The 22,789-nt window shown below is 61.1% G+C and overlaps 1 protein-coding gene across 1 annotated transcript in view; it reads right to left on the bottom strand.

The window, feature by feature from the left end:
* Nucleotides 1–22,789, bottom strand: part of VAC14 (VAC14 component of PIKFYVE complex) — a 77,549-nt gene that overhangs the window by 20,378 nt on the left and 34,382 nt on the right. Inside the window, exons 13-14 of the mRNA XM_070462861.1 lie at nt 20,479–20,635; nt 12,533–12,665 (exon numbers count right to left, since the gene is read on the bottom strand). Coding sequence (XP_070318962.1) covers nt 12,533–12,665; nt 20,479–20,635 — 290 coding nt within the window. The remainder of the gene's footprint in view (nt 1–12,532; nt 12,666–20,478; nt 20,636–22,789) is intronic.

Here is a 22,789-nt window from a genome sequence, read left to right as displayed (position 1 = left end):
CGTGCCACCCTCCCCCCAGCCCCTCGGGCGCTCAAGCCTGTCCAGGCCCATCCATCCTGCCTCCCTCTCTGGCCTCTCGTCCTGAGCGGGGCTCCCCACTCTGCTGGCACTATGCTTGGCTTGGAGGCACATCTCTGATGGCTGTCTTTCCTCTCCTAGGAGCCCCCTAGCTTGCTCAGGAAGACTAAACAATGTAAAGGGATGTCTGACCGTTTCTCCAAACACCACATGAATGAAATGGAAGCTGTGACCTTCCCAGAGCTCTGGAATCACATCCTCATCTCGGGAGCTGAGCTGGGGACGAGTATCACCGGGCAGCCGCCCTGTCCCAACAGGCCCAGCACCCCACCCTGGGGGGAGTGTGCCCTTGGACCACACGAACGATGGGGCTGGGGCAGAACGCGGCAACGCTGTTGCTCCTGCAGGCACTGCTGGCAGGAGACAGGTCAGAGGGTCGCAGGGGAGGGGAGGGGGGGGGGCGCAGTTCTTTCTGCGTCCCTGCTCCCCGCGGGGATCCTGCAGCGGTAAGATCACAGGTTCTCCTGCAGAGGGTCAGAGGACCGGGAAATACTCACAGACGCGTGCACAGCTGAAGATCTGAGGAAGCAATTACCGTGCTACTTGGGGGTGCAGGAAAAGCAGAAGGAACTGGACTGGGGTGGTGGCTCAGGCTTGAAGGGTAGGAAGGAAGTGAGGTAACGCCAGGAACCCGCCAACTGCTCGGGCCAGGGGCTACTGGCAGAAGGGGCGGGGGGCCCCTCAGGAGCCGGCTCGTCTGTCGGGAAGGGCATCAGCTCACGCAGGAGGAAGGGAGAGGCTGACTCCTCTCTGGGGGCAGGTGGGGAAAGCTGGCTGCACTCACAGGCACCTGGGAGTAACTGCCTGGAAGGGCCGCACGCATCAGGGCAGGGACGTCTGGGTATCAAGAAGGCCTGAGACTCAGTCCAGGTTATCTGCTCACGCTGCCGGCCCCGGCACCACTGAACCTTCCAGAACGCTGTAGCGGCCACGTCCCTTGTCAAGCAAGCTCCCCGAGCTGCTCCGTGACCAGCCTCTGGTGTCTGAGGAGGCCAGCGACGCAGCTGGAGACAGCGCGTCCCATCACCGCGAGCCCCGGGCCCCACTGCGCTGCCGTTCATGGGGGCGTGGGCCCGGGGCTCTGGGAGCACAGGCAGTCCGCCGGCTCGCTGCCACCCACCCCGGCGTGGCCACGTGTCGGGGTGCCCCTCAGCACTTGTGCACGCCTGCAGCAGGTGCAGAGGGCCTTCTGAGCCTGCCCGGGGTCCGTCAGTGACTCCGGGGGAGCCTCAGGCTGCTCGGGCCTGGCCCCCGCCTCACTCCCAGCCCCACCGGGGGTCTGGGCCCTGGCCCCAGGCTTCCGGGCACACTCTTCGTACACATGGGCACCTTCTCCTACCACCTCCCTGCCACTGAGTGCCTTATCTTCCATGGCTCAGGGACTCTGCATCTCTTTCTAGAAGCTTCCCTGGACCCCTCCCTCCATGCTGGGCACCCCCTCTCATGTGCTCCCACAGAGCATCATTGCTGCTCAAGTTTGGGGCCCCCTGGGACCCTGTCTCTGAGGCCTGCTCGGTGATGCGTGGAGGCCGGCACAGCAGCAGCCCCTCCGGAGCGGGGGGCAGGGGGGGAGCTGAGGACTCTGACCCACTCTCACGGGGGGTGAGCGCTTGCTCCCGGCAGTCCATTCAGAGATGAGGACTCTTGCCTGGCCTGACAGCTGTGGCCTAATTTCCAGGACTCTACCCGGCTCCTTAATTTTACCCACTTGGTATTTTCACTCCTGCAGCATGGGGGGATGGAGAGGGCCTGGGGCGGGGGAGTCGTGGACGGCAGAGGGCTGAGCGCCTGGGGCTGGTGGACTCGGGGGCTGGGGTCGCAGGGGGAAAGCACAGGGTGAGGAGGGCCAAAGCGGTGTTTTTTTTTTTTTTTTAATGTTCAAAAGGAAAAACAATAACAACAAAAAGCCAGTTCCTAAATCCTACCCCCCTGATTTTCCTCAGTAAGCGTTTTCAACAAGGTCACGAATGCACTGGCTCTATAGATTCTTGGCTCTAAACCACATTTCAGGCAGCCTTTAAAAGCCAGTTCTTGGCGTAGCTTCAGCTGAGCCTGAGGAGAGGGAAAACTAGAGCACTTTTATGCCCCGAGAAAACATAAGATCCAGGTCACAGCTTCTTGGCTCTGCTGAAGCTGCCAGGCACCCCACCTCCCCACAGGCCCAAACCTGTGGACCCCCGTCAACCCTGCCGCTCCCTCCGGAGCAGGAGCCACGGCGCTGGGGCTCACACTTCTCAATCAGTCGTCCGCCTGTGTGACTGGACTGCCACCTGGGTGAAGGCAGGCGCGTGTGCCCAGGGCTGGCTCAGGGCCTGGCACGCCAAGGCCGCTCCAGGACCAGCCCTGAAGAACCGGGAGGCGTGCACCTGTGACCCCGCCGCCGCCTGGCTGAGCCTGCGCTCCTCCCCGCCCAGCGCCACCTGAGGGCCTGTCCTGCGGACCACGGGGCGGGTCTGCAGCGGCCTCGCCCGGGCGTGGGGCAGGGCAGGGCCGAGTCTCCACCTGTGCGAGAGGCCTCAGCTGGCCCTCAGGGCCCCTCCTGGGCGCCAGACTGAGATGGCCCTCATCCCTTCAGTCATGGCCTGGGGCCACCGTGCTGGGGCAGAGGTGGGGAGACAGCGTGAGCGCCTCTGGGCGCAGGGCTGGGTCCGAGTCCAGCCCCAGCTCCACACACAGTGACGCTGACGCAACACACAGCAGACAAGTCCCAGCCTCGGGCACGGCGCAGGGCTGCAGACGGAGACCACAGGGAAGGGGTCCCATCAGCTGGGGGTCTGACTTCTCAGGCGCCACCCCACCGCCCGCTGGCCCCCCGCGGTGGTCTCTGGGAAGGCCACAGGACACACATAGCTCCCAGCCTGCAGGCGGGGGGGGGGAATCCCTCCTTCCACCGCCGCCCTGGAGGGCCCTCAGTGTTGCTGGCTTCATACCCCTTCCCAGGCAGCACCAAGGCTGACCACAGAGTGGACGCCGGCTGGGTCTGCCTGTCCACAGCCTGGGGTCTGGTTCCAGACCAATTTCCCACGAGCAGTGGCCCCTCTTCCCCGTGGGAGGTAGGCACACGACCCCGTCCTGCACAGGCGGGGCATAGGCCTGAGTCCTGAGACCCCAGCCCGGAACGGGGCTAACGGGACCTGAGGACACCCGGGGGGTTCCCGCTTTGGGCTTGCCAGTCCGCGTCAGGCTGCAACCGAGAGCCCCGACAGGCAGGGCGTGGGGGCGGGGACGGAGGCACGGAGGCCGCCAGGGGGCAAGTCTTAAGTCGCTCAGCGGCTTTCCCGCCTACACGTCCCTAGAAAACAAGAGGCAGCAACAGTCAGCCACAGAGCGCAGCCTTCCAGGAGCCGAGCCCAGGGCAGCAGCTGCGGATGGCCCTGGAGGGGCCAGGGGCTGGGAATGGGGGGAGCGGGAGGGCCAGACCCCCACCACTGGCTCCCTGACTGACAGGCAGAGGGTGGGAGCTTCATCACAAGGACCCTCGCTGTCACCATCACCACCAGGACCTCCCGCACGATCACCAGGTACAGACACTCCGCAGAGCACCGTCTCGTGGTGGCACTGAGCCTCCCGAGACCTGGTGGCAGACCACGGTGGCTGCTGCTACACTTTCACACGGGAGGACGGTGCTCAGCAGAGCACTGCGGGCCCTTTCCTCTGGAGAGCGCTCCACTCCGCCCCACCCGGGGCCTGTGACCCTGACAGGGGTCCACCTCCCCGCCCACGGTGAGACCAAAGCAGAGAGGCTGAGAGGAGAGATGCACTACAGGGAGACACTGAGTTCCTGGGCCTGGCAGCCCGCGCCTCAGTGTGACTCTAAGGGCCAGGCAAGGCCCCTTGTCGTACTGGTGACTGTGACCCAACAACTGCTGACAACTCTAGTTAGGTCTAAGCGGCTCTAACTCCAGGCTGCAGACCTCCACTGGCTGGGCTGCACCAGAAGTGCTGGGATTCAGCTGACGGGGGGATGGAAAGAAGGTGGGAATCACTGCACAAGCAGGCTGGACGAGGTGGCCTCCGAGACCCTGTCCAGCGCGAAGCTCTAATACCTCTGGGCTTTAGGCTGATTGTACTCAGAGTCCAGTTCACTGGGAATGCTTGCCAGAAACAGGCAGCTCTATGGTTGGTTCTCATGAGCTCCTAATCCCCCGAGAAAAGCACCACAAACCGTAAAAAATGCTGAGAAGCAAAACGTGTCACCTGGACTACATTAGAAATAAAGAACTTCAGTTCATCAGAGACACTTTTAAGGGGGTGATGAGGCAAACTGTAAAGTAGGAGATAATTACAGTACACCCACTGGAGAAAGACTTGAATTCAGAATGTAGAAAGAATTTCCACAAATCAATAAGAAAGTCACCAAAGACCCAATGGGGAAATGATTTAAACAGGCTCATGGCAAAAGATGATATCCAGAAGGCAAAAAAGTGATGAGAAGTTCTTTAGCTTCATTAGTCTTCGGGGAAATGCAAATTAAAAGCACGAGGTGAGGGGAATTCCCTGGTGGTCCAGGGGTTAAGACTCTGCGCTTCCAGTGAAGGAACCACTGGATTCAACCCCTGGTGGGGGAACTAAGATCCTGCAAGCCAAGCAGTATGGCCAAAAGCCAAACAAACAAAACCCCACAAGGTGATACCACCACAAACCTATCAAAATGGCTAAAAGCAAAGACTGATGATACAAGTGTTGGTGAGGATGTGAGCAACAAGAGTTCTCATACATCCTGGATACGAGCAGAAACTGGTGCAGCTAGGACAGTTATCTGTCAAAGCTAAACATGCGTATGGCCCTGCTCCAGCAATCCCCAGGCATTATCTAAGAGAACTGTGCACATGTGTCCACCAGTAGACAAGGGAAGGGACGCTCATGGTAGCATTCATTATTCATAGCAGTGCCAAAGAAGACAACCCGGATGCCCACGGCCAGCAGAACAGTGATTCAGTCTCCGCTCCTCACACAGTGGGGGACGAGACAGACATATGAACTGCTGCTATGTGGGACACAGTGAGTCTCACAATCATGTGGTAGGTCAAGAGAAAGTTTATAAAAGAGCACAGATTGTATGATTCCGTGTATATACAGCTCTAAAGATCAGGTTAACAACAAAAAACCCTCCAAAAACCGAAACAAAAAAACCAGGTACACGAGTGTACAGTTAGAAGCCAGGCCAGTGCCTACTGGGGGGGGAGGGTAGGGAGGAGACGCGAGAGGGACCTCTGGGTGCTAGACACGCTTTGCTTCTTGATTTCATCACTCGTTACCTGGATACAGGAAACCGGCGAAAACTAACCAAGCTGTAGGACACTTAGGACTCACGTACCTTTATACAGGATGCTGTTATTTAATGAAACATTTAAATTAAAAAAGAACGGCATCGTGGAAACCGAGCCAGGGTGAGGAGGGAGGAGAGGCTGTCATGGAGGCCTGACCAGGAGGCGGAGACGGACATGCGGCGCAGAAGCCACACGTGTCAGCGTCACGCGGTGCAGAAAAGAGGGCTTTGCCAGACAGACGGCAAAATGGCAGAGAGAACAAGGCAGAACCGGGACACAGGAGTCCGCGAGGCTACCGATGACAGGGCTGCGGGTGAGGAACGGAGCTCCGTCATCGGGACAACGGCAGCTGTCTAGGGGAGCGAAATGAGGAGGCTCAGACGCCCCACGTTCGGGCAGGCAGTCACGGGCGAGAGCAGGAGCTGGGGCGCAGGACCGTGACTGCAGCTCTGACCGCGTTGCGGCCGGTGGAGACGCAGCAGGAGACACACAAACTTCACGCCCAGGAAAGCAGCGTTGGCAGGGAAAGAGTGACAGGCAAGGCTGGAGACAGATGCTCGACAGAGGGCTGGAGAAAAACGAGATGCCTCAGGACTGCACTTGAAATCTGTCTCAGCTCAGCTTCAAAGAGAGAGAGAGAGGCCAGTGTGGGTGATGTGAGCAACTGTGATAAACTGGAGGAAAAACAAATGAGCTGGGAGGAGAGGGGTTGAGACTTGTCCTTCTGAGCAAGAATCAAAACGGAGATTTAGACCAAGACAAGACAGTCCCTGTCCAAGAGCCAGGCAGTTCCAGTGAGATTATGTCATCTAAATACAGGCCGGAAAAAAAGAAAAATACAGGCCGGAAGCAGGCCAGCTTGGCAGGCCGGCAGGAGTCTGGAGGCCCGGGGCCTGAGGGAGATGGGGAGGGACTCGCCGACTCATCCTCGGTCCCCTTCCGAGCGGGGACAGGCAGAGGCTGAGAGCTGGGAGAGGGTGGCGAGGCTGGGCCACAGCAGGGTTCCCTGTGGGTCAGCAATGCCCGGAGAAGCCCCTTCCAGCCAGGCTGAGGAAAAGCAAGTCCAGACTGGACGCTGGGCAGTTTTCCCATGGCCTCCAGCACCCAGAAGATGGCTGAGGCTCTGGGCTCCAGGCTCCACGGTGGGTGTGCAGCGCCCCCGGAGGTGCCCTGAGACACGGCTGAGGGGCAGGCACAGGGGCTCCTGGGCCGCAGGGAGACGTAAGGGTGCGGGCAAAGGCCCAGAGCCCGTGCTCTCCCAGGAGCCGAGCTGCCCGCTTGTGAGCAGGCTCCCTCTGCCCTTCCCGACCCCGCAAGCGCGCAGCGGGCTGCGCTCTGGCCGTCTGAGGCGGCGTTCGGCGCCAAGACTCCCCCAGGCCGGGGCCCTTCCGACGCATCTGCTCAGAGACGGGAGCTCTCCTTCCACGTGGAAAGGGCAGCTGGTGTGATGCCTTTCAGACGACACGTGATGGAAACCCTTCCACGTATCTTACTGAAGATGAGTATGAGCACGCGCGCGCGCATGTGTGTGTGTGTGTGATCTCTGTGGTCACCTGCTAAAAGGATATGCTTGTGGGGAGAGGGGAGGACCACACAGGGGCCTCCCAGAGCAGCCTATTCTAGGAAACTCAAGGTGAAAAGGCTAGGTGGAAAGCAACAAAGAGCTTGCTGAGAGCCGGTCACAGAGCACCTCCAGACTTCTGTACTGCGGTTCCAGGAGTTTCAAAGCACACGTAAGCCGAGGACACCCACTTGTCTCTCCTGGCTCAGATGCAGCCCTACTCCAGGGAGGCGGAGGATCAAAGTGACCTCTGGGGGCCAATCCCAAGCCTGCTGACATTCTGTTAAGCTGCTCTACTGCGATCCCCGGCAGCTACTTCCTCATTAACCAAGCAGTCTGACTTCCCAAGGTCAAAGCTTTGCTAGTTTCCTGGCGTCCTGAGGTAAGATATAAACAGATCCAGAGACAACTGCAGGTTCCACAACCTCTCAAGTTTCAGAGAGAAACTCACTGTCTAGTTCCCAGCCTCTGGCTACAGTGCCGGGGAGCTGACGCTTCTCAGGTGTGTGGACTACAAAGCAAGTGCTTTTAACGGGAGGCTGGGACGGCCCAGTAGGTGCCGCCACCCACGTGATGAGTCTCTGGAGGCCTTTTGGGGCATCCCATGCGGTGGGCACTGGGTGGTTCCCAACTCCCTCCCCTGCACAGGCGCTCCTGGATGTGGGGCAAGCCACTGGCTCCATGGGTCGTATGGCTTCCCTCTGCCAAGCTCACCCGTGTCCTCTAGCTCCCAGCAGCCCTGCGCAAAGCCTCCTTCAAGCCCCCACTTCCATCAGCGCCCCCCCGAGGGTCCAGGAGGGCCCTCGGAACCTGGGGCCACTTCCCTCTACAACTCCCCAGACCCCCAGAGCGCGCTGCACAGGGCTCTCTCCTCCCCCACACCCCTGGCTGCACCTAATCCATCCCAGCCTGACGCAGCAAGGCCCATCGCGTGTGGTTTCCACATTCCAGAAGAGACGTCGCTTCTTGCCGGGAACTCCGGTGTGCGCGAGAGTGGGTTCGAAACAGGCAGCGTAAGGACTGGCTGCTGGAAGCCCTGGGCCACAGACGGTTCTGTGAGGTGCAGGATGCTGGCATTTCTCTAGATTTCTGCCCCTTCCAGCGGCGTCTTTTCACCTTTGCGGGCAGGGCTTTCTTGCAGGCCATCTCTGGCATGTCGGCTCGTGCCACCCTGCACTCACAGGCCCTCAGCATCATTCCGGTTAGGAGGTGAAAGTCAGGAGCTGGCTGTGCAAAGCAGCTTCTGGCACACACTCCCTGCGCTGTCCTGCCTCTCATCTCACAGACACACCCTGGCCCCTGGAGAGGACTGACGGTGGAAGGCTCCAGAAGGTTCCCACAGGCAGCTGGGCAGGGAGAGGAGCTGCTCCTGAGAGGAACGAAGCGATCCCCTGGAGAAGGCCCCCAGCCCTGCTCCGTGTCCTGTCCCCCTCCCCTCGGACCCCTTGACTGAAGACCCCAGTCCTCCTGCGCCCCGGGGAGGTGCCTGGGACCTGCTTCTGCAGACAGACTTGGGGGCGTGTGTCTGTCACAGCAGTTTGTTTCTACTGGGGCACGAGGGAAAGCTGAGCTGGGCCTCCCAGCAGCTTCCCTGCAGGCGAGGGGCCGCGGGAAAAGCCACTTTTCTGCACTGCTCTGTGAACAGGGTCTGGCCAGGTCCCTCGATTCATCTTTCATTCACACCAGCACAAGGGGCTTTGGGGGACCAACCAATGACGCTGGCAGGTAAAGTGGCACGCAGAAAGACACAGGGAAACGGGGTGCCGAGTGAACTCAGAGGACCAGGGGATGCAGACGGCGAGCAGGGCCAGGTCGGGAGGGTGGGCCCGCAGTGTGGGCCGCCCCGGACACAGGGGCCGCCTGTCCCGGGGAGGAGCGCACGAGGACAGCACAGTGGAATTTCCCAATTACGGCGTGAAAAGAGAGCTCCTCTTGCGCCACTGGGCCCCCTCCCGCCCCACAATTAAAAACCAATCCAGTTTCCAGTGGCTTCCTAGCTCGGGCTCTGGGCCCACCAGCCCCTAATGAGGGGCTCTTCTGTGGAGCCCAGGGCCGGGGGTAAGGGGACACAGGATTAACAGGGGACGCACTGGACGAGCTGCCAGGCGTGTCTGTGTCGGGGGAGGGCCAGAATGCACCAGAAGCTGTTCCCAGTGGGGCTTCTCAGGGTCAGGGTCTCATGGAAGAAAGCCTTGTGACAGCTCCCCCCCGACTTGGGCCCCTTCCCAATGCCTCATCTTGGGGGCTTCCCTTTCTCCCGGGAGGGGGCTCGGGACCCCAGCCACCAGGGACGGGGCTGGTGGGGGCTGCAGCCCTGAGTTCACAGCACAGTCACTGGCTGAAAAGAAAGCATTCTCCGGCCAGCCCTCTTTGCAAGGCAGCAGGGAGGAAGGTGGGGGAGGGGGGGGAGGCCCAGCTGATTAGGCCCCAGGCCACCGGAGGGCCACGCGGGCCGGGGTGAGCCTCGCAGGCTCCTGCACAGAAGCAGGCCTTGTCAGGATGACAGCTGCTGGGTTGCGCTGGAGTTCACATCGCAGTTTATCAAAGAGGCTGCGTTTTCTCCCTCCTCGCCTTTTCTCGGGAATATAGTGGGACGGTTCGTGGGAAAACAAGCCCTGTGCTTGTTCTGTCTGCACGGGCTGGGGGGTGGGAAGGGCCGGAGGAAATGTACACGCACACCCACTCGGGGCTGGGCTGGGCCGCTGGTAGGCGCCCCGGGAGCTAGCGCTCGGCACAGAAGGTTGATTCTCTCACCCTCTACCGGGAGGTCTCCCCTCCCCACAGACCACAGGGCGGGGCGGAGGCCGCAGCCGTGTCCTGAGGCCAACAGCAGAGACCCCCAGCTGTGCCCGGCTGCTGCCCCTGGCTCTGCAGAACGATGGGGCAGGCACGAGACCACGTTTTACAGCCAGAGCAAACTGGGCTTGGAGACGGTCCACACAGCTCAGAACTGGAGGAACTGGGATTCGAACCCAGGGTCGTTTGACTTGAGAAGCCCCCTCTTCAACTGGCTCCCAAGTGCCCGTGGCACCTGCTTGACCGCCGTGGCGCCCTGGGAGGGGGCACATGTGTGGGCAGGGCTGGCCGCTCACACCACCTGTGCTCAGCATCCACCCCGCCCCCCCCCCCCCGGCCTCCCTGAGTCCCTGCAGCTAGAAGAAGGGCCTGGGCCCCGGGTGGGGCACAGCAAGCCCTGCTGAGATCAGGTTTTAGAATCCCTGGCCTCCCCAAACCCAACATGCCTCTACACAGTTATGTCCACCAGATAACAAGGCCTTGTGGACACTGAGCGGATGTCTGACCCCCGCAGGGGCTCCGTTCCCGCCCCCACGGAGGGGCAGCCTGGGAAGGCCAGGCGGGCGGGGAACTGCTCCAGGCCTGCGGAGGGTCCTGCCTCTTCCTCAAGGCTGAGACCCCCAGCCAGATGTCTGTCTTCAAGAACTCCGGACGCCTGTCCTTCCAGTCACCGTCCCTGGACTGAGCTAAATGCAGCACTGAAGGAACCATGGCTAGCCACTTATCTGCCAGAAGTCTCTCTCCTTTCTGTGCTCAATCCTGGGGGTTGAGGGGAGCAACTTATAGTTGGCTGAACACCACAAAGAGGGGGTTAAGAAACATCCACGGTCTCTTGTCAGACCTGTGGCTTCACCTCAGCGGTCGGCATGCATCACTAGTGTTAGCTTCTTTAAAACCGCCAGCAGAAAGTAAGGAAACGAGATGGGAGGCAGGTGGGCAGGCTGACCCTCCCAGGTGCGGGCCCCAGCGAAGCTCTGCTGAAGGACCTCGACCCCGTCTGACCATGAGGAGCAGGCGGGCACATGGCTTCAGGCCCTCCTCCACGTCAGGGGGCCTGGCACGCTGGTCAGCCTCCCAGGGCCAGCGCGGCCCTGGGGAAGCGGTACCTGCACGTGACAAGGGCTGCTGCTACTTCGGGGGTCGGGCAGGATGGCAGGTGGGACAACATACGTGAGGGGCCCAGTGACAGCGCCTCACGTCCTGCCCGCGGCGTTCTCCACCTGGGGCTGGGAGAGCATGCTGGCCAAGCAGGCTGGAGTGAGCTGTGCCCTGGGGGCAGGCGCGGTGCCCAAGGAGGCCCCAGTGTGGCCCTCGAGGGACCTGAGCCCCAGGGCAGCGAGTAACTGCCGTGCTGGATGGACTCAGCCCTAGAAGGCTGAGGGGCGAGGACCCTCTGGGGGGCGGGGTGGCGGGAGGTCCTGGCATGTGGGGTGGGCAGGCCCCTCAGGGACCCAGCTCGGCCATCTCGCACAGATGGGACAGGGGAGCAGCTACAAAATCAGCGGAGTGCAGGGGTCTGCAGCCCAGCTCCAACCAAGCCAGCCAGGCACGTGGCCTTCTCTCATTTCCCTCCTGCAGAAATGAGGATTCCCACCAGTCCAGGATGCCTGGGAGACCCTGCAGAGCAAGCGAAGCCTCGCCACCCTGGAGGCTCTGAACAGGACCATGGGGACAGGCAGGACCACCAGTTCCGCGAAGCCTCAGCCCTGATGGGAGAGGGAACACCCCTACACATGCGCACATGAACACGCGGCCCCCACTTCCACCCTGTGCTGTCTGGGGGGTTGGCGACCCCCCAGCACTCTCTCCCCAGGCCCCAATGGGGCGTGCCAGGCTGATGGAGGCTGGAAAAACCCACTGCAGCGGGCTCTCCAGAGAGGAAACTAGCTACAAACTCCCTTCCCAAAGGCTTCTCTCCCCACTGGTTTCCTGAAAGTCTTCCAGGCAAGGAGGAGAGAGCCAACACCTCTGCAATTTGGAAAGCCGCATGAAGCTAGCTGTCACTTGTGTGGGGAGAGTCTGTCATTTTCCTGGTGGGGGGTCCCTTCAGTCCCCAACTCACTGTGAGAAAACAAACGTGGAAACCTTCCGCTTTTGGCCAGTAAGGTTCAGAATCCACTTCTGCCCTCTGTAACCGTGACTGCCACCTGGGATCACTCTACCCCCTGGGGGCCTTTGGCGCTGTCTGGGGACACACTTCTGACTGTCCCCACTGGGGCAGTGACGGTGCTCCTAGCCCCTAGTGGGTCGGGGCAGGGGACGCTACTCAATACCCTAGAGAGCACAGAACACCCCTGCCACCGAGAATTAACCAGCCCCAGACGCCAATGTGCCGAAGCGGAGAAGCCCTGCCCTCCTCAAGCTCAGGAAAGCAGGGGGCAGCGACACCCACCACCACCACCAGGAAGCCCTGGGTGGTCCTTCCCAACCGGCAGGGACTGTGCCGTCCTGTTCTTTGCCCTTCTGTCCCCTCCTGAGAATCAATCCTTTGACCACCCCCAGGGTGGCCTCAACGCCACTCTCCCTCTGGGGCTGGGGACCCTGGGCTTGCTCCCGCACTTCCTTGCCTGCCACTCTCCCCCACTCCCAGCCGCACTCAGCAGGCTCCTCCCCGCCGCCTGCCCCCTCACTGCTTCCTGCATTCCCCTCTCCTCAGCTTTTTTCTGCCTCCCAGGCCCTTCTTCTCAGCCTCCTCTCCCGGCTTCTCCCTCTTTCTGCAACCATCACACATTGGAGAAGCAGGAGAGACCATGGTTGCCTTGACCCATTGCAAGACGTGAGGATGAAAATCCGAGGCCATGGGAGAAGGGAAGCTCCCAGAACTGACCTGATGATGAAGGCGCCTCTGACCTCCAGGAGCTTCCGCTCACTGCTGAACCTCTTGAGAAGGTTGATCATGAACTTGTAAAAGTAGGAGTTCATGGTCGGGGTGGAAGGAGAACACTCCACGCCTTTGGTACCTACAGAGGAAGGGATAGAACGGGGTTTATTCTGCATGTCCAGAGAAAGGAAATAGTTATTGATGCCAAAAAGGTGGGGAAAGTCCCTGTGCAACCAGATGAGGGAACACCGTCAATCAAGGGCCACGCTGGCAGCAAAAACGCAAGGACCAAACATGTGTGTGCAAGCTGATACGACACTGCTCGCTACGAACGCACCCATTCCGCTGGTCACCCCTCCATCACTTACTGAACGCTCCCTGTATAAGACTAGGCGCTAGGTGGTTTTTGGAAAAACACAACACATCTTTAACTCATCATCCCAATATATAAAATACACCCAGGCTTTGGAGGGTTAAGAACAGACGGCAAGTCATAGAGAAGAAAGAGGGACACAGCCCCAGCTGTCCATAAAGCCCACAGACCCCCAGAGGCAGAGGCCACAATCCTTTCCCACCCCTGCTCAAGGAGAAGTCAAAGATGGCACACCCTGGCAAAACGTGACCAGGCATTGTCACCTGCACCCAGTGTTCTGAAGTCAGACATTCTTCATCTTCAGGCAAAGATGCTCTGTCAGAGTAGCACCCTGAAGACCTTGAGCTGGCTTTACAACCAGAAGCACACTCCAGGTCTCCCCCCTTATGCGCTTGGTCACTCAGTTGTGTCCGATTCTTTGTGACCCCATGGACTGTAGCCCGCCGGGCTCCTCTGTCCATGGGATTCTCCAGGCAAGAATACTGGAGTGGGTTGCCATTTCCTCCTCCACCCCCTTATGTATCCCAGCTGAAAATACATGGAAGGCCAGAAACAGCACCCTCTCCCCCACCCCACCCCAGCCTCGAACACGGCCCAGTGTAAGGCATCAGGTGCAGAGGGGACTGGGGTGGGGTTGACACAGTTCGAAGCCGATCCCGATGTCATGTGTTCATACACCCCTGGGGTCGCCCCGTCCTTGCTTTCTAGCACATGCTGATCTCAACAGCATTGTAAAGAAGTGGTGGTGATGACAGGAATCCTCAAGTACATCTGCCTGACGCATGAATAGGGCATCTGATCTTTTTTGGTAACAGTTTAATTGCGATACAACTCATATACTATCAAGTTAACCCTTTTAAAATGTACGATTCAGTGAAACAGGCAGGGAGTGGGGTCTCTGGGAATCAAGCTTGACTGTGAGAGGGGATATCAGCTCCCAGAAGCGTCAACCCAAAGCACAAGTGTGTGGAAGCATCGTCCAGAGCATAAGCAAGCCTTTCAGAGGAGCCCTGGCAGGCTGACTTCATCAGATGCCGGGGTCAAGGAGGCAGCAGTGAGACCTTCTCCCAGAAGGTCTATCGTTGTGCTGAACTCAGACTTCCTTACATCCTTGCGAGGTCCTTACAGGGAAATGGCTGGGAAGTGGAAAAGGTGTTTCCTGATTTTTTTTCTCCTGGGAAAAAACAGACCAGTTTTTCTGAACTGGTCTGTGAGGATGCCTCGCCAGGAGCCACACCTTCAAACTACTGTTATCTCTTCAGAACCTCCTGGACAGCTCCTGTGAATCGTGCCTGGGGCGAGCCCTGTGTGAGAAGCCAGTTCAAGGACAGGCCTCATGCACTTCTTGTCTGCTGTGTGTTGTTCTGGGTCCCTGTCCGGAAGAGCCTGGCCCAGGGCTGTCCTGAGGGTCTCTGGAATGGCAAACAGTCTGCTCCCGGCCCCGGAGGAGCTGTTTGCAGAATCGAGTGTCACATTCTTACAGATCGAGTTACTCCAGGCCCAGCTGGGGCTGACTCTGAAGAGATGGCTGTGGATACAGCTGTCCCTGTCCCCACACTTGAGGACATGAATTCTGCTGCCCCTGTGAAGGCCTGGCTGAGGGCAGAGGCTCCCCCCCCCCCGTGGAGGTACGTGTGGCCTGGGGCCCAGCTCCCTGCAGCCCTCTGGGTGCTCAATGACCACGGCTCCTTATGTCCCTGTCCCACCCATTACCAGGCTTAGGTTCCACGGTATTCCAAAGGACAAAGAGATCTAACCAGTGACTGACCATAAAGAAATCCTCCCCTCCCGGGGCCACAGTCTCCAGGTCCTGGGGACCGCGTGCCTTGAGCAGGCTCTGGGGAGAGGTCCTGGGTGGTTCGGCTCTTACAGAGGCAGTGGGGTTTTCTGGCTGCACCATGTGGCATGCGGGATCTTCAGTCCCCAACCTCTGTCCCCTATACTGGATGGTAGATTCTTAACCACCGGACCACGAGGGAAGTCCCAAACATGGTGTTTAGAGATTGGCTTGGGAGTCCATCACACCTGAGATCAGATCTTCACTCAAGCCTGAGTAGCTGGGCAACTCTGGACAAATCTCTTAGCCCCTCTAAGCCTCAGTTTTCTCATCTGTAAGATGGGGGCAATGAGAGCCCACATTGAATGAGACAGATGTAATGTGCCAGGCCCGGGTACTCCTACATAGTCTGAGCTCGAACAAGAGGGGCTGTTACTACCGGCAAACCTGCCCTGACCCAGAGCGCTGCGTGAGGCGAAAGGGTCCCACCTCCTGAGCCACGGCCGCCGCTGGGGCCCACGGTCAACTCTCGAGGTCCAGGCCCACATGGTGGCCCCTGGAGCTGAGGAGGCCCTTAGGAGGGAGGGAGGGGGGCAGAGACACGTGGGAAAAGCCGTGTCAAGAGGGTCCTGGCCTCACAGCGCGGTGCCTACCATGGACGCTTCCGCCACTCACTTCAAAGAGCAGGAGGCTGGGTGCAGTCTAAGTGGGCACCACGTGCCTTCCGAGGCTGACGGGAGAGGCTGCGGGGCTGCCCGCGGCCTGTGGCCCTTCAGGCTCCCTGCCAGTGCGGACTCCAGTCAAGGCTGCTGCCCCAGGAGGGGAGGCCCTGCAGGAGCGGGAGGGGAGCCCTGGGGAGGGCCACATGGGCTGGGCAGGCTGGGCTGGCTGGGTAAGGGCAGCCGCCTCTCCCAACCGCCTCGCTCCCTCTCGGCCTCCTTCCCTTGGCCCACCAGTCACCGCTCTGACTGACCAGCTGGCTCGAGGTGGGACCGGAGAGAGGGTTCTGGGCAGGGCTGCAGGCCCGGGAGGGGAGACGGGGTGGAGAGAGAAGGAACTCTCCAGGAGTGCTCCCACGGGGAGTGCCAGGCCTCTTTCAGCTGAACACTCATCTCTGCCCAACCACAGCCTGCTCCTCCCCATGGGGCGCCCGCCTCTTGCCCTTCCGCATGCGACTGGATCAGCCTCCTTTCTCCAGCAGCTGAGAAGAGCCTGAGGGCGAGGGGCTGTGGCCCCCGGACAGGGCAGTCAGGGCCTGCACCGCCCCCCTCACGTGCTCGAGGGTCTGCCGGGAGGACAGGCCAGGGCGAGGGGCTGTGGCCCCAGGATGGGGCGGTCAGGGCCCGCACTGCCCCCACCACGTGCTCGCGGGTCTCCTGAGAGGACAGGCTGGGAGGCCTGCACCGGGAGGGATGGGGGGAGCCGGTCTGGTCAGAGGCCAGGGGAGGGCTGGGAGCAGCCTGGTCTCAGGAGGAGCACCCGAAAGGCGAGGAGAACGGGACTCCACCCCCCTCCTGCCTGCTGCAGAGATGGGGCTCAGGCAGGAGGCTCACGTGAGCGCCGCTGGCCCAGGGCAGGCAGATGCCGCCGGGAGCACCGGGTGTGCAGGGCCGGTCTGGGGGCAGGCGGCTGGCAAGCCAGCACTGCAGATGTTCCTAAGTGAAACCTGATGTGGCGACAGGAGACTCTGCAGAGCACCGACAAACAGCCTCCCCAGGATGTTTTGGATAGAGCTCTGTGGCTGTGACGTGCAAGAGCCTCACATGTCAGGATAAAAATAGCTCTGGCCTCAATACACCACCCGCTACAGTTCAACAAAACCAGATGCGAGAGCGTCACCGCCCCGCCCAGGAGGCAGGGAAGGGCCCGCAGACACCCAGGACAGGTCCGGCCAGCCACCCGGGGGCGACACCTCTGGGCTGGTCCCTTTGGGAGTCTAACAGGCTCGAGGAATTGAGAAGCACAAGGCCCAGCCCACAGCGAAGTGCCCTGAGGGCGGGGCTGGGACGGGGAGGCTGGTGGAACCGAGGGCCTGTGCTCAGAGGGAAGAGGCTGGGACGGGGGTCTCAGGGGGCGGGGAGCCCCCAAGTCAGAGGGCCCAGCCCCCACGGCGGCGAGGACCGATCCAGCAGGCAGTCACTTTGGTCTCTGTGGAAAGGCCAGCGAGACCTCTGCCCCGGGCAGTCCCCCAGCTCCAGGAGGCTGTCCAGCTGCCCGCTTCAGAGCAAGAGAGAAGTGAAGGAGCCCGGCAGGGCCTGGGAGCACCCACGGCTGGTGGGGGGAGGGGGGCCACGGGAAGGTGAACGAAGCAGGCTCCGGGGCCAGCACCACCGCGAGCCTGTGCTCAGAGAAGGGGCTGACCCACGGGGAGGTTCCAGTGACCTGACATGAGGAAAGTGCTGAAAACAGAGCCTCATCCGGAACAAGAGCTCATCACATTAGAGTCACTGCTGTCCTCGGGGAACCACCAGGGATGGCTTTCTGGGTTTCCTTTAGAGTTTATCTTTGCATTTGGTCACACCAGGCTGGGCTATAAGCAATGAAACTGAATCAGCACGCTTGTCTTTGCCCACGTGTTTGGAGCGGGGAGCAGACAGCCTTGCAGGGCGCAATGACTTGAGCAGTTTCACCCGAAGAACGGGCCGGAAGGGAAGGTTGGGAAGGCTGGGTCTGGGGGCAAACATCTGTCCCAGGAGACTTGGTCACAGGTCACGACGCAGCTGTGCGGGGCCCAGCTTCCCCCACTCCGGTAGCAGGGCCTTGACCCAGAGCCCTCCTCCCTGCAGGCCCTCCTCCTCGGAGTCTGGCAGGGCCCCAGTCGTGTGGAGCCAGGCAGAGGAGGCACAGACACCGCCAAGTCACAGGTGACCGAACTGGGCGCTTTCATGTCATTTCACGGAAGCCCAAGTTAGGGAGATGGAGCCCTCCACTGGCTTCCCTTGGGGCCACCCACCCAGGCAGCTCACGGTCCTCCTGACTGGCCCAACGGCGGCCCCCTCCCCAGCCCGAGGCTCTGTTGGGGCCAGGAGTGAAGAGGGTCGGGCAGAAGGGAGACCACTGCCTGCGCCCACACCGCGCTGCACTGCAGGCAGGGGTGTCCCTGCCAGGCCAGGCGAGAGCAGGTCCCCGGTGGGCACTGCTGCGCTGATGTTGAGGCCAGCACAGCAGCGTCCAGGCAGGTGACGGCCACCGCCGCACTGTCTGCACGGTCTGAGTTTACAGGCGCGACGTGCAGGCACTATGCCACTGGGCCCATCTTTGCTAGGCTCCCGCCTCCTCAGTCTTCCCAAGGCCCTTGGTAGGGGGGCAGGGCGGGTGATCTGTCTTAAAAAGGCACAGCCCTGCACCTGCAAGTTCTCAGAGCTGTGCCCTGGCGAGCCAGGGGAAGGCAGATCCGAACCGGAAGACAGTCTGCCTCGCAGCCTCCGCATGTGGCCAGCCGGAAATGCACAGAAGGACCCCCTGCGTGCAGAGACGCCGTGGGAGAAAGGACGGAATATGTGTGTGCTTCTGGGTGCCCTCTGACCTGTGCCCCATGCCAGCACCCTCAGCGCCCAGCTCCTGCCCTCCCCAAGGCGGCCGAGGCAGACAGCAACAGGGCACAGCTCTTACTTCCGGTTACTGCTGTGAGCTTGACCTCGGAGAACCACAGCCCGCCTCACAGACCTGGTGCCAGCAAGGGACCGCGCTGGGTGGGTGCCACCCCGACAGGGCGCCTGGCGCCGTGAAACCCTCACAGCGGGGAATCTCACTGGCTGCAGGCACTTCCGTGGTGCTCGTTCCAGGACGGAATTTCTTCCCGTCTGGCACACTTAGCTGTTTTCTATGAATTCAGGGCGAGGCTCTGGCTGATGCAAGCCAGTCTGACAGCCTTGGGAGCTGGGGCAAGCCTTCATCACCTTAGCCTCTCCGGGGGCCCAGGCGTCTTGACACGGCCAGAAGCTGGGGTGCAGAGCTCTTTGCCACCCAAGTCCCTCTAGCTCCTGCTCCAAGCAGTGGAGGGCGTGCTACCTGAACTCCCGGGGCCCGGCCCTGCAGCCAGGGCTCCCACCCTGCCCCCTCCAGGACGGGCTGTGCACAGCTGCTTTCCAGCCCACCCCTCCACTAGCCAGGAAGCGTCTCACAGCCACCCGTTTTCCCATGCCCTTCTCCCTCCCTTACAGAGGAGGGACGGATCAGACAGCCCCGTGGAGAGGACACGTGTCCCCTGCCCGGGGTTGTGCTCCCGCAGCCTCTCCCGAGGATGCAGGGAGCTCTGGGGGACGCCCCCACCCACAGGAGACCTCCTCTCAGCTGCTGGCCCCCTTCCTCTCAGTGAGCCCCACCCCCACCCCCCCCCCCCCAGCCTCTGGCAACCCTGCCACCCATCCAGAGACTTCAGGTTTGTGCCCAAGTGCTGATCTGGGGACCTAGGACAAGAACGGACAGAGGGGAGGACTCCCGTCCACAGGAGTCGCGTGGTCAGGATGCGGGAGCCTCCCGGCCGCAGCCCAATGTCCAGAGGAAGCGGCTCACAGGCTGGAAACTGCTGCATCCTGCAGAACCAGAAAAGGACGCTGGGCTGCCACGAGAGCCCCTGCCTCCTTCCCGCCTTCAGTCAGAAGCAGCTGGGAACAAGAGCAGCTGCAGGCGGAGCGTGCACAGTGGTGACAGCCTGAGCCTATGGGACACCCCATGGCTGGGGTCTGACTTCAGGTGTTACTAGTGAGATGTCTTCCTTGGTGGCTCAGCTGGTGAAGAATCTGCCTACAATGAGGGAGACCTGGGTTCAATCCCTGGGTTGGGAATATCCCCTGGAGGAGGAAAAGGTCACTCTAGTATTCTGGCCTGGAGAAGTCCATGGACTGTTTAGTCCATGGGGTCACAAAGAGTCGGACACGACTGGGCGATTTTCATTCACTTTTTGAGGCATGGGCCTTCTGAGATCGGCTGGCAGCCTGGCCCCCACTTCCACCGAGCAGGTGCCCTCAGGGCCAAGTACTGGGACGCCTTCGGGGACAGTGCAGTGGGGCTGTGTGAGGGAAGCCACCACTGAAAAGGCCCCACATCTATCTGACTCTTGACTTTTGCATCAGAGGAGGTCTAAGATCTTGTATCTGGATGTCAAGAGCCACTAGGGGACAGAGACAACCCAGGCAAATGCCCAAGATTCGCTGGGTATGCTCCTTCCAAGCTGCCTCCCTGGGTGTTTTCCAGGATCGTGTCGCTGGAAGGCAGTGGCGTCTGCCTGCGAGGGAGGACCCAGGAGTCACGCTGGCCGCAGGAGAAGAGCCACCTGTGGCTGGAGGGACCCCAAAGTGGGGGCTCTAGGGGCGCCACGGCCACCTTCATGTCCGAGGACTGCCCGGGAACACCCTGTCTGAGTTATCCACTCTCCGGTCTGGGCCACCTGCTGTGTTAGTTTTAGCTTCTCAACAAGGAAGGAACAGCTGCCTCATCTTCCACCCATGACACCCAAGCTCTGGGGTCCCTGATTCCTGACCAGGTGATGGCGTCCCAGGGGAAGAGACCATCAGCTGACTTGGATGGTTTCACGTTCAGCCAATGGCTCAAAGGGCCGAGAGTTGCAGGGAGATGAGGGAAAGGGCTGTGAGGGTCTCCTGAGAGGGTGGAGGCTGCTGGAGTGGGAGGCAGGAGGGTCAGGCTGCCTGCTGCCTGCAGAGCGGCACATCGCCGGCCTTGGCCCTGGGGAGCCCCCGGGCTCAGGAGGGTGGCCCAGGTGCCAGCTGGTCCAGGGCAAGACTGAGCAGCGCCATGCCCAGGGGCCCCGAGGCCGCAGCCATCTGGGAAGGGAAGACTCACCGGGCGTGTTCAGCAGGCCGGCTCTGCCGGGGGTGGGTGCCTGGAGCTCCGAGTGGCTGACCCGGAGGTCAGGGCCATCGAGGGTGCCTGGGTCATCCGCCTGGCCTGCGGGGGAAGAAGCAATTTCTGCCAGCACCTCCAGATCCTTTAGGATAACCTGGGGAGAGAAGAGGAGGATGATGAACAAGGACCCCCACCCTGCGCTGCGGTTGCGGACGGATAGCCGCCTCCAGGGCACCAGGAGGGCGACAGGCCACTGAGGGCTGCCCGGCTCACAGCTCTGAGTGCTCAGAGACTGCTGCAAAGGATACAGACTCAGGAGAACACAGGCAGACAGCGGACGGCAGGAAGTGGGGGGAGAAGGCGGGGTCAGCTCTTCCAGTGATCACTGCTCTCTGGTCCCCAGGAGAGGAGGGTCTCAGGCCCAGGGCCCAGCCTGTGCAGCCGGGGGCCCCCGGTTGGTCAGGCCTCAGCCAGCGCAGCTCAACCAGCTCAGCCAGATGCTGATCCCATAAGGGTCACACAACCCACACCAGGTCCAGCGGGTTATTTCCCTATCGGAAAATACGCTTGGGGAGACCCAGCATGCCTGAGAGTCCTGGCCCGTGAGATGCCCGCACCCTGAGTGGCCCTGTGAGGGGGGGAGGCCACAGGGGGCAGCTGTCCCGGCTCCGAGTCGGAGGTGAGCCCTTGACTGTCCTTAGTCTCGCCTACAGGCACCTGTTCAAGGAACCTAGGGGTCCACATCAGACTCAGCTTGAGTCCACAAATGGGGCTCTGTGCTCACAGTCCTGGCTTCAGTCTCAACCCTGACACCAGCTGCCTGACTCTGGACCAGTGAACTCCACCATACCTGCCCCCACCAGCTTCTACTGAGCGGTGCCCGCTGGGGGCCAGGCCCACACTGGCGGGAGGAGAGGCAAGGCCACAGGCTGCCCTGGTGCAGCGCCTGTGCTCCCGGGGCCGGCAGCTTGCCCTGAGGGGGACTGCCGGGCCTTGAAGTGCTGAGCTCAGGTCTGCCAGGGAACTGGGGGTAGAGGCAGGCACGCAGAGCAGTCTCGTAACTAGTAGAAGCTTTTCATGGACACAGGACCAGACCCAGAGGCACATTCCCAGAACCCGAGCTGCAGCCCAGCCCCGGAGCGGGGTGGGGGTGGGGGTAGAAACCAGGCAGGGGCAGGTCATCAAGGACCATCACCTGGACACAGGGCGCGGTCTGAACGTGGCTTTGCAGGGGACTGGGAGGCTGTTTCCTCCTGTGTGCCCACAGGGACGCGCCCTCACCAGGGCGCTGTGCCGATCACAGGAGACGCTTCCTGCACAACTTCTGCGTGAGAATCTGGGGCCTGGCCTGCCAGCGGCCCTGCACGGGGATAGGGCAGGGACAGCAGCACACATACCCAGGCCTCCAGCTTCACCTCTGCATCAGCAGGATCTGTGTCACCCATCCCCACATGCCGCCGCCTCCCCACAGGACGCAACGGCCAGCAAATCTGCACTTCGTCTTCCAAATTCTCTCATTTTAGAAAGTTTAACACCAACCCGCAAATGAATGCAGACCACACACTTCTACTGTACAATTACAGCCGGAAATGTTGTCTACAGGTTCCTTCAGTTATCCTGGCCACCCCTCTCGTGCTTACGTATCAGATTTGTTTCTGGTCCCCTGGGGGCTAAAGCCAACAGACAGGTGGGCTTGGAGCAAAACCATGTGTCCTTGTGTGCACACACACTAGTGGAAGCCCCCTTAAGTGGGAGCTGGAGGACAGCAACACTGTCCCCTTCAGGCTTTAGAGCAAAGGACTGGAGAGGGGCCGCCAAAACGGAGGTCAAGGAATGCTGTGAAGAGGAGAGTGGGGGGTTGGTGGGCAGCCACTTCGGGGTTCTCAGTCCAGCCCATTAAGTCCAGCCACTGGCTCTCCCCCAGCAGACCAGCAAAACCACTCAGTCCAAGCTGAACGTGGCTATGGGTGACCACCATCCGGACGCAGGCCTAGGCCTGGACTCTGTCTCTGCCTGGGCAGTGGGGGGGGGGGGCCTGGGGGACAGCAGTGGGGACCACAAGGAGCCGCCGTCCACTGGACCTGGCTCTGGTCTCTGTGCCAGCAAGGCTGTTAGCGCCCCTCATCCCTGAAGACCTCATGGCCCTCGGCTTGAGGGCAGGACGTCTGGCGACAAGGACACGGTGGTCTCAGCGGTCTCAGTCACACTCAGGGCTTGGACACAAGGTGAGAAATGCCCCACGCGGCCGCAGGACACGCAGAGCCAGTCCCATGGCAGCGCACAGGCCGGCTGGGCCCATGCCGATGCT

The sequence above is a fragment of the Odocoileus virginianus genome, unplaced genomic scaffold, assembly GCF_023699985.2.
Source record: "Odocoileus virginianus isolate 20LAN1187 ecotype Illinois unplaced genomic scaffold, Ovbor_1.2 Unplaced_Scaffold_15, whole genome shotgun sequence".
Lineage (NCBI taxonomy): Eukaryota > Metazoa > Chordata > Mammalia > Artiodactyla > Cervidae > Odocoileus > Odocoileus virginianus.
The sequence above is the reverse complement of the archived record's forward strand: the minus strand, read 5'-3'. Positions and strand labels throughout refer to the sequence as shown.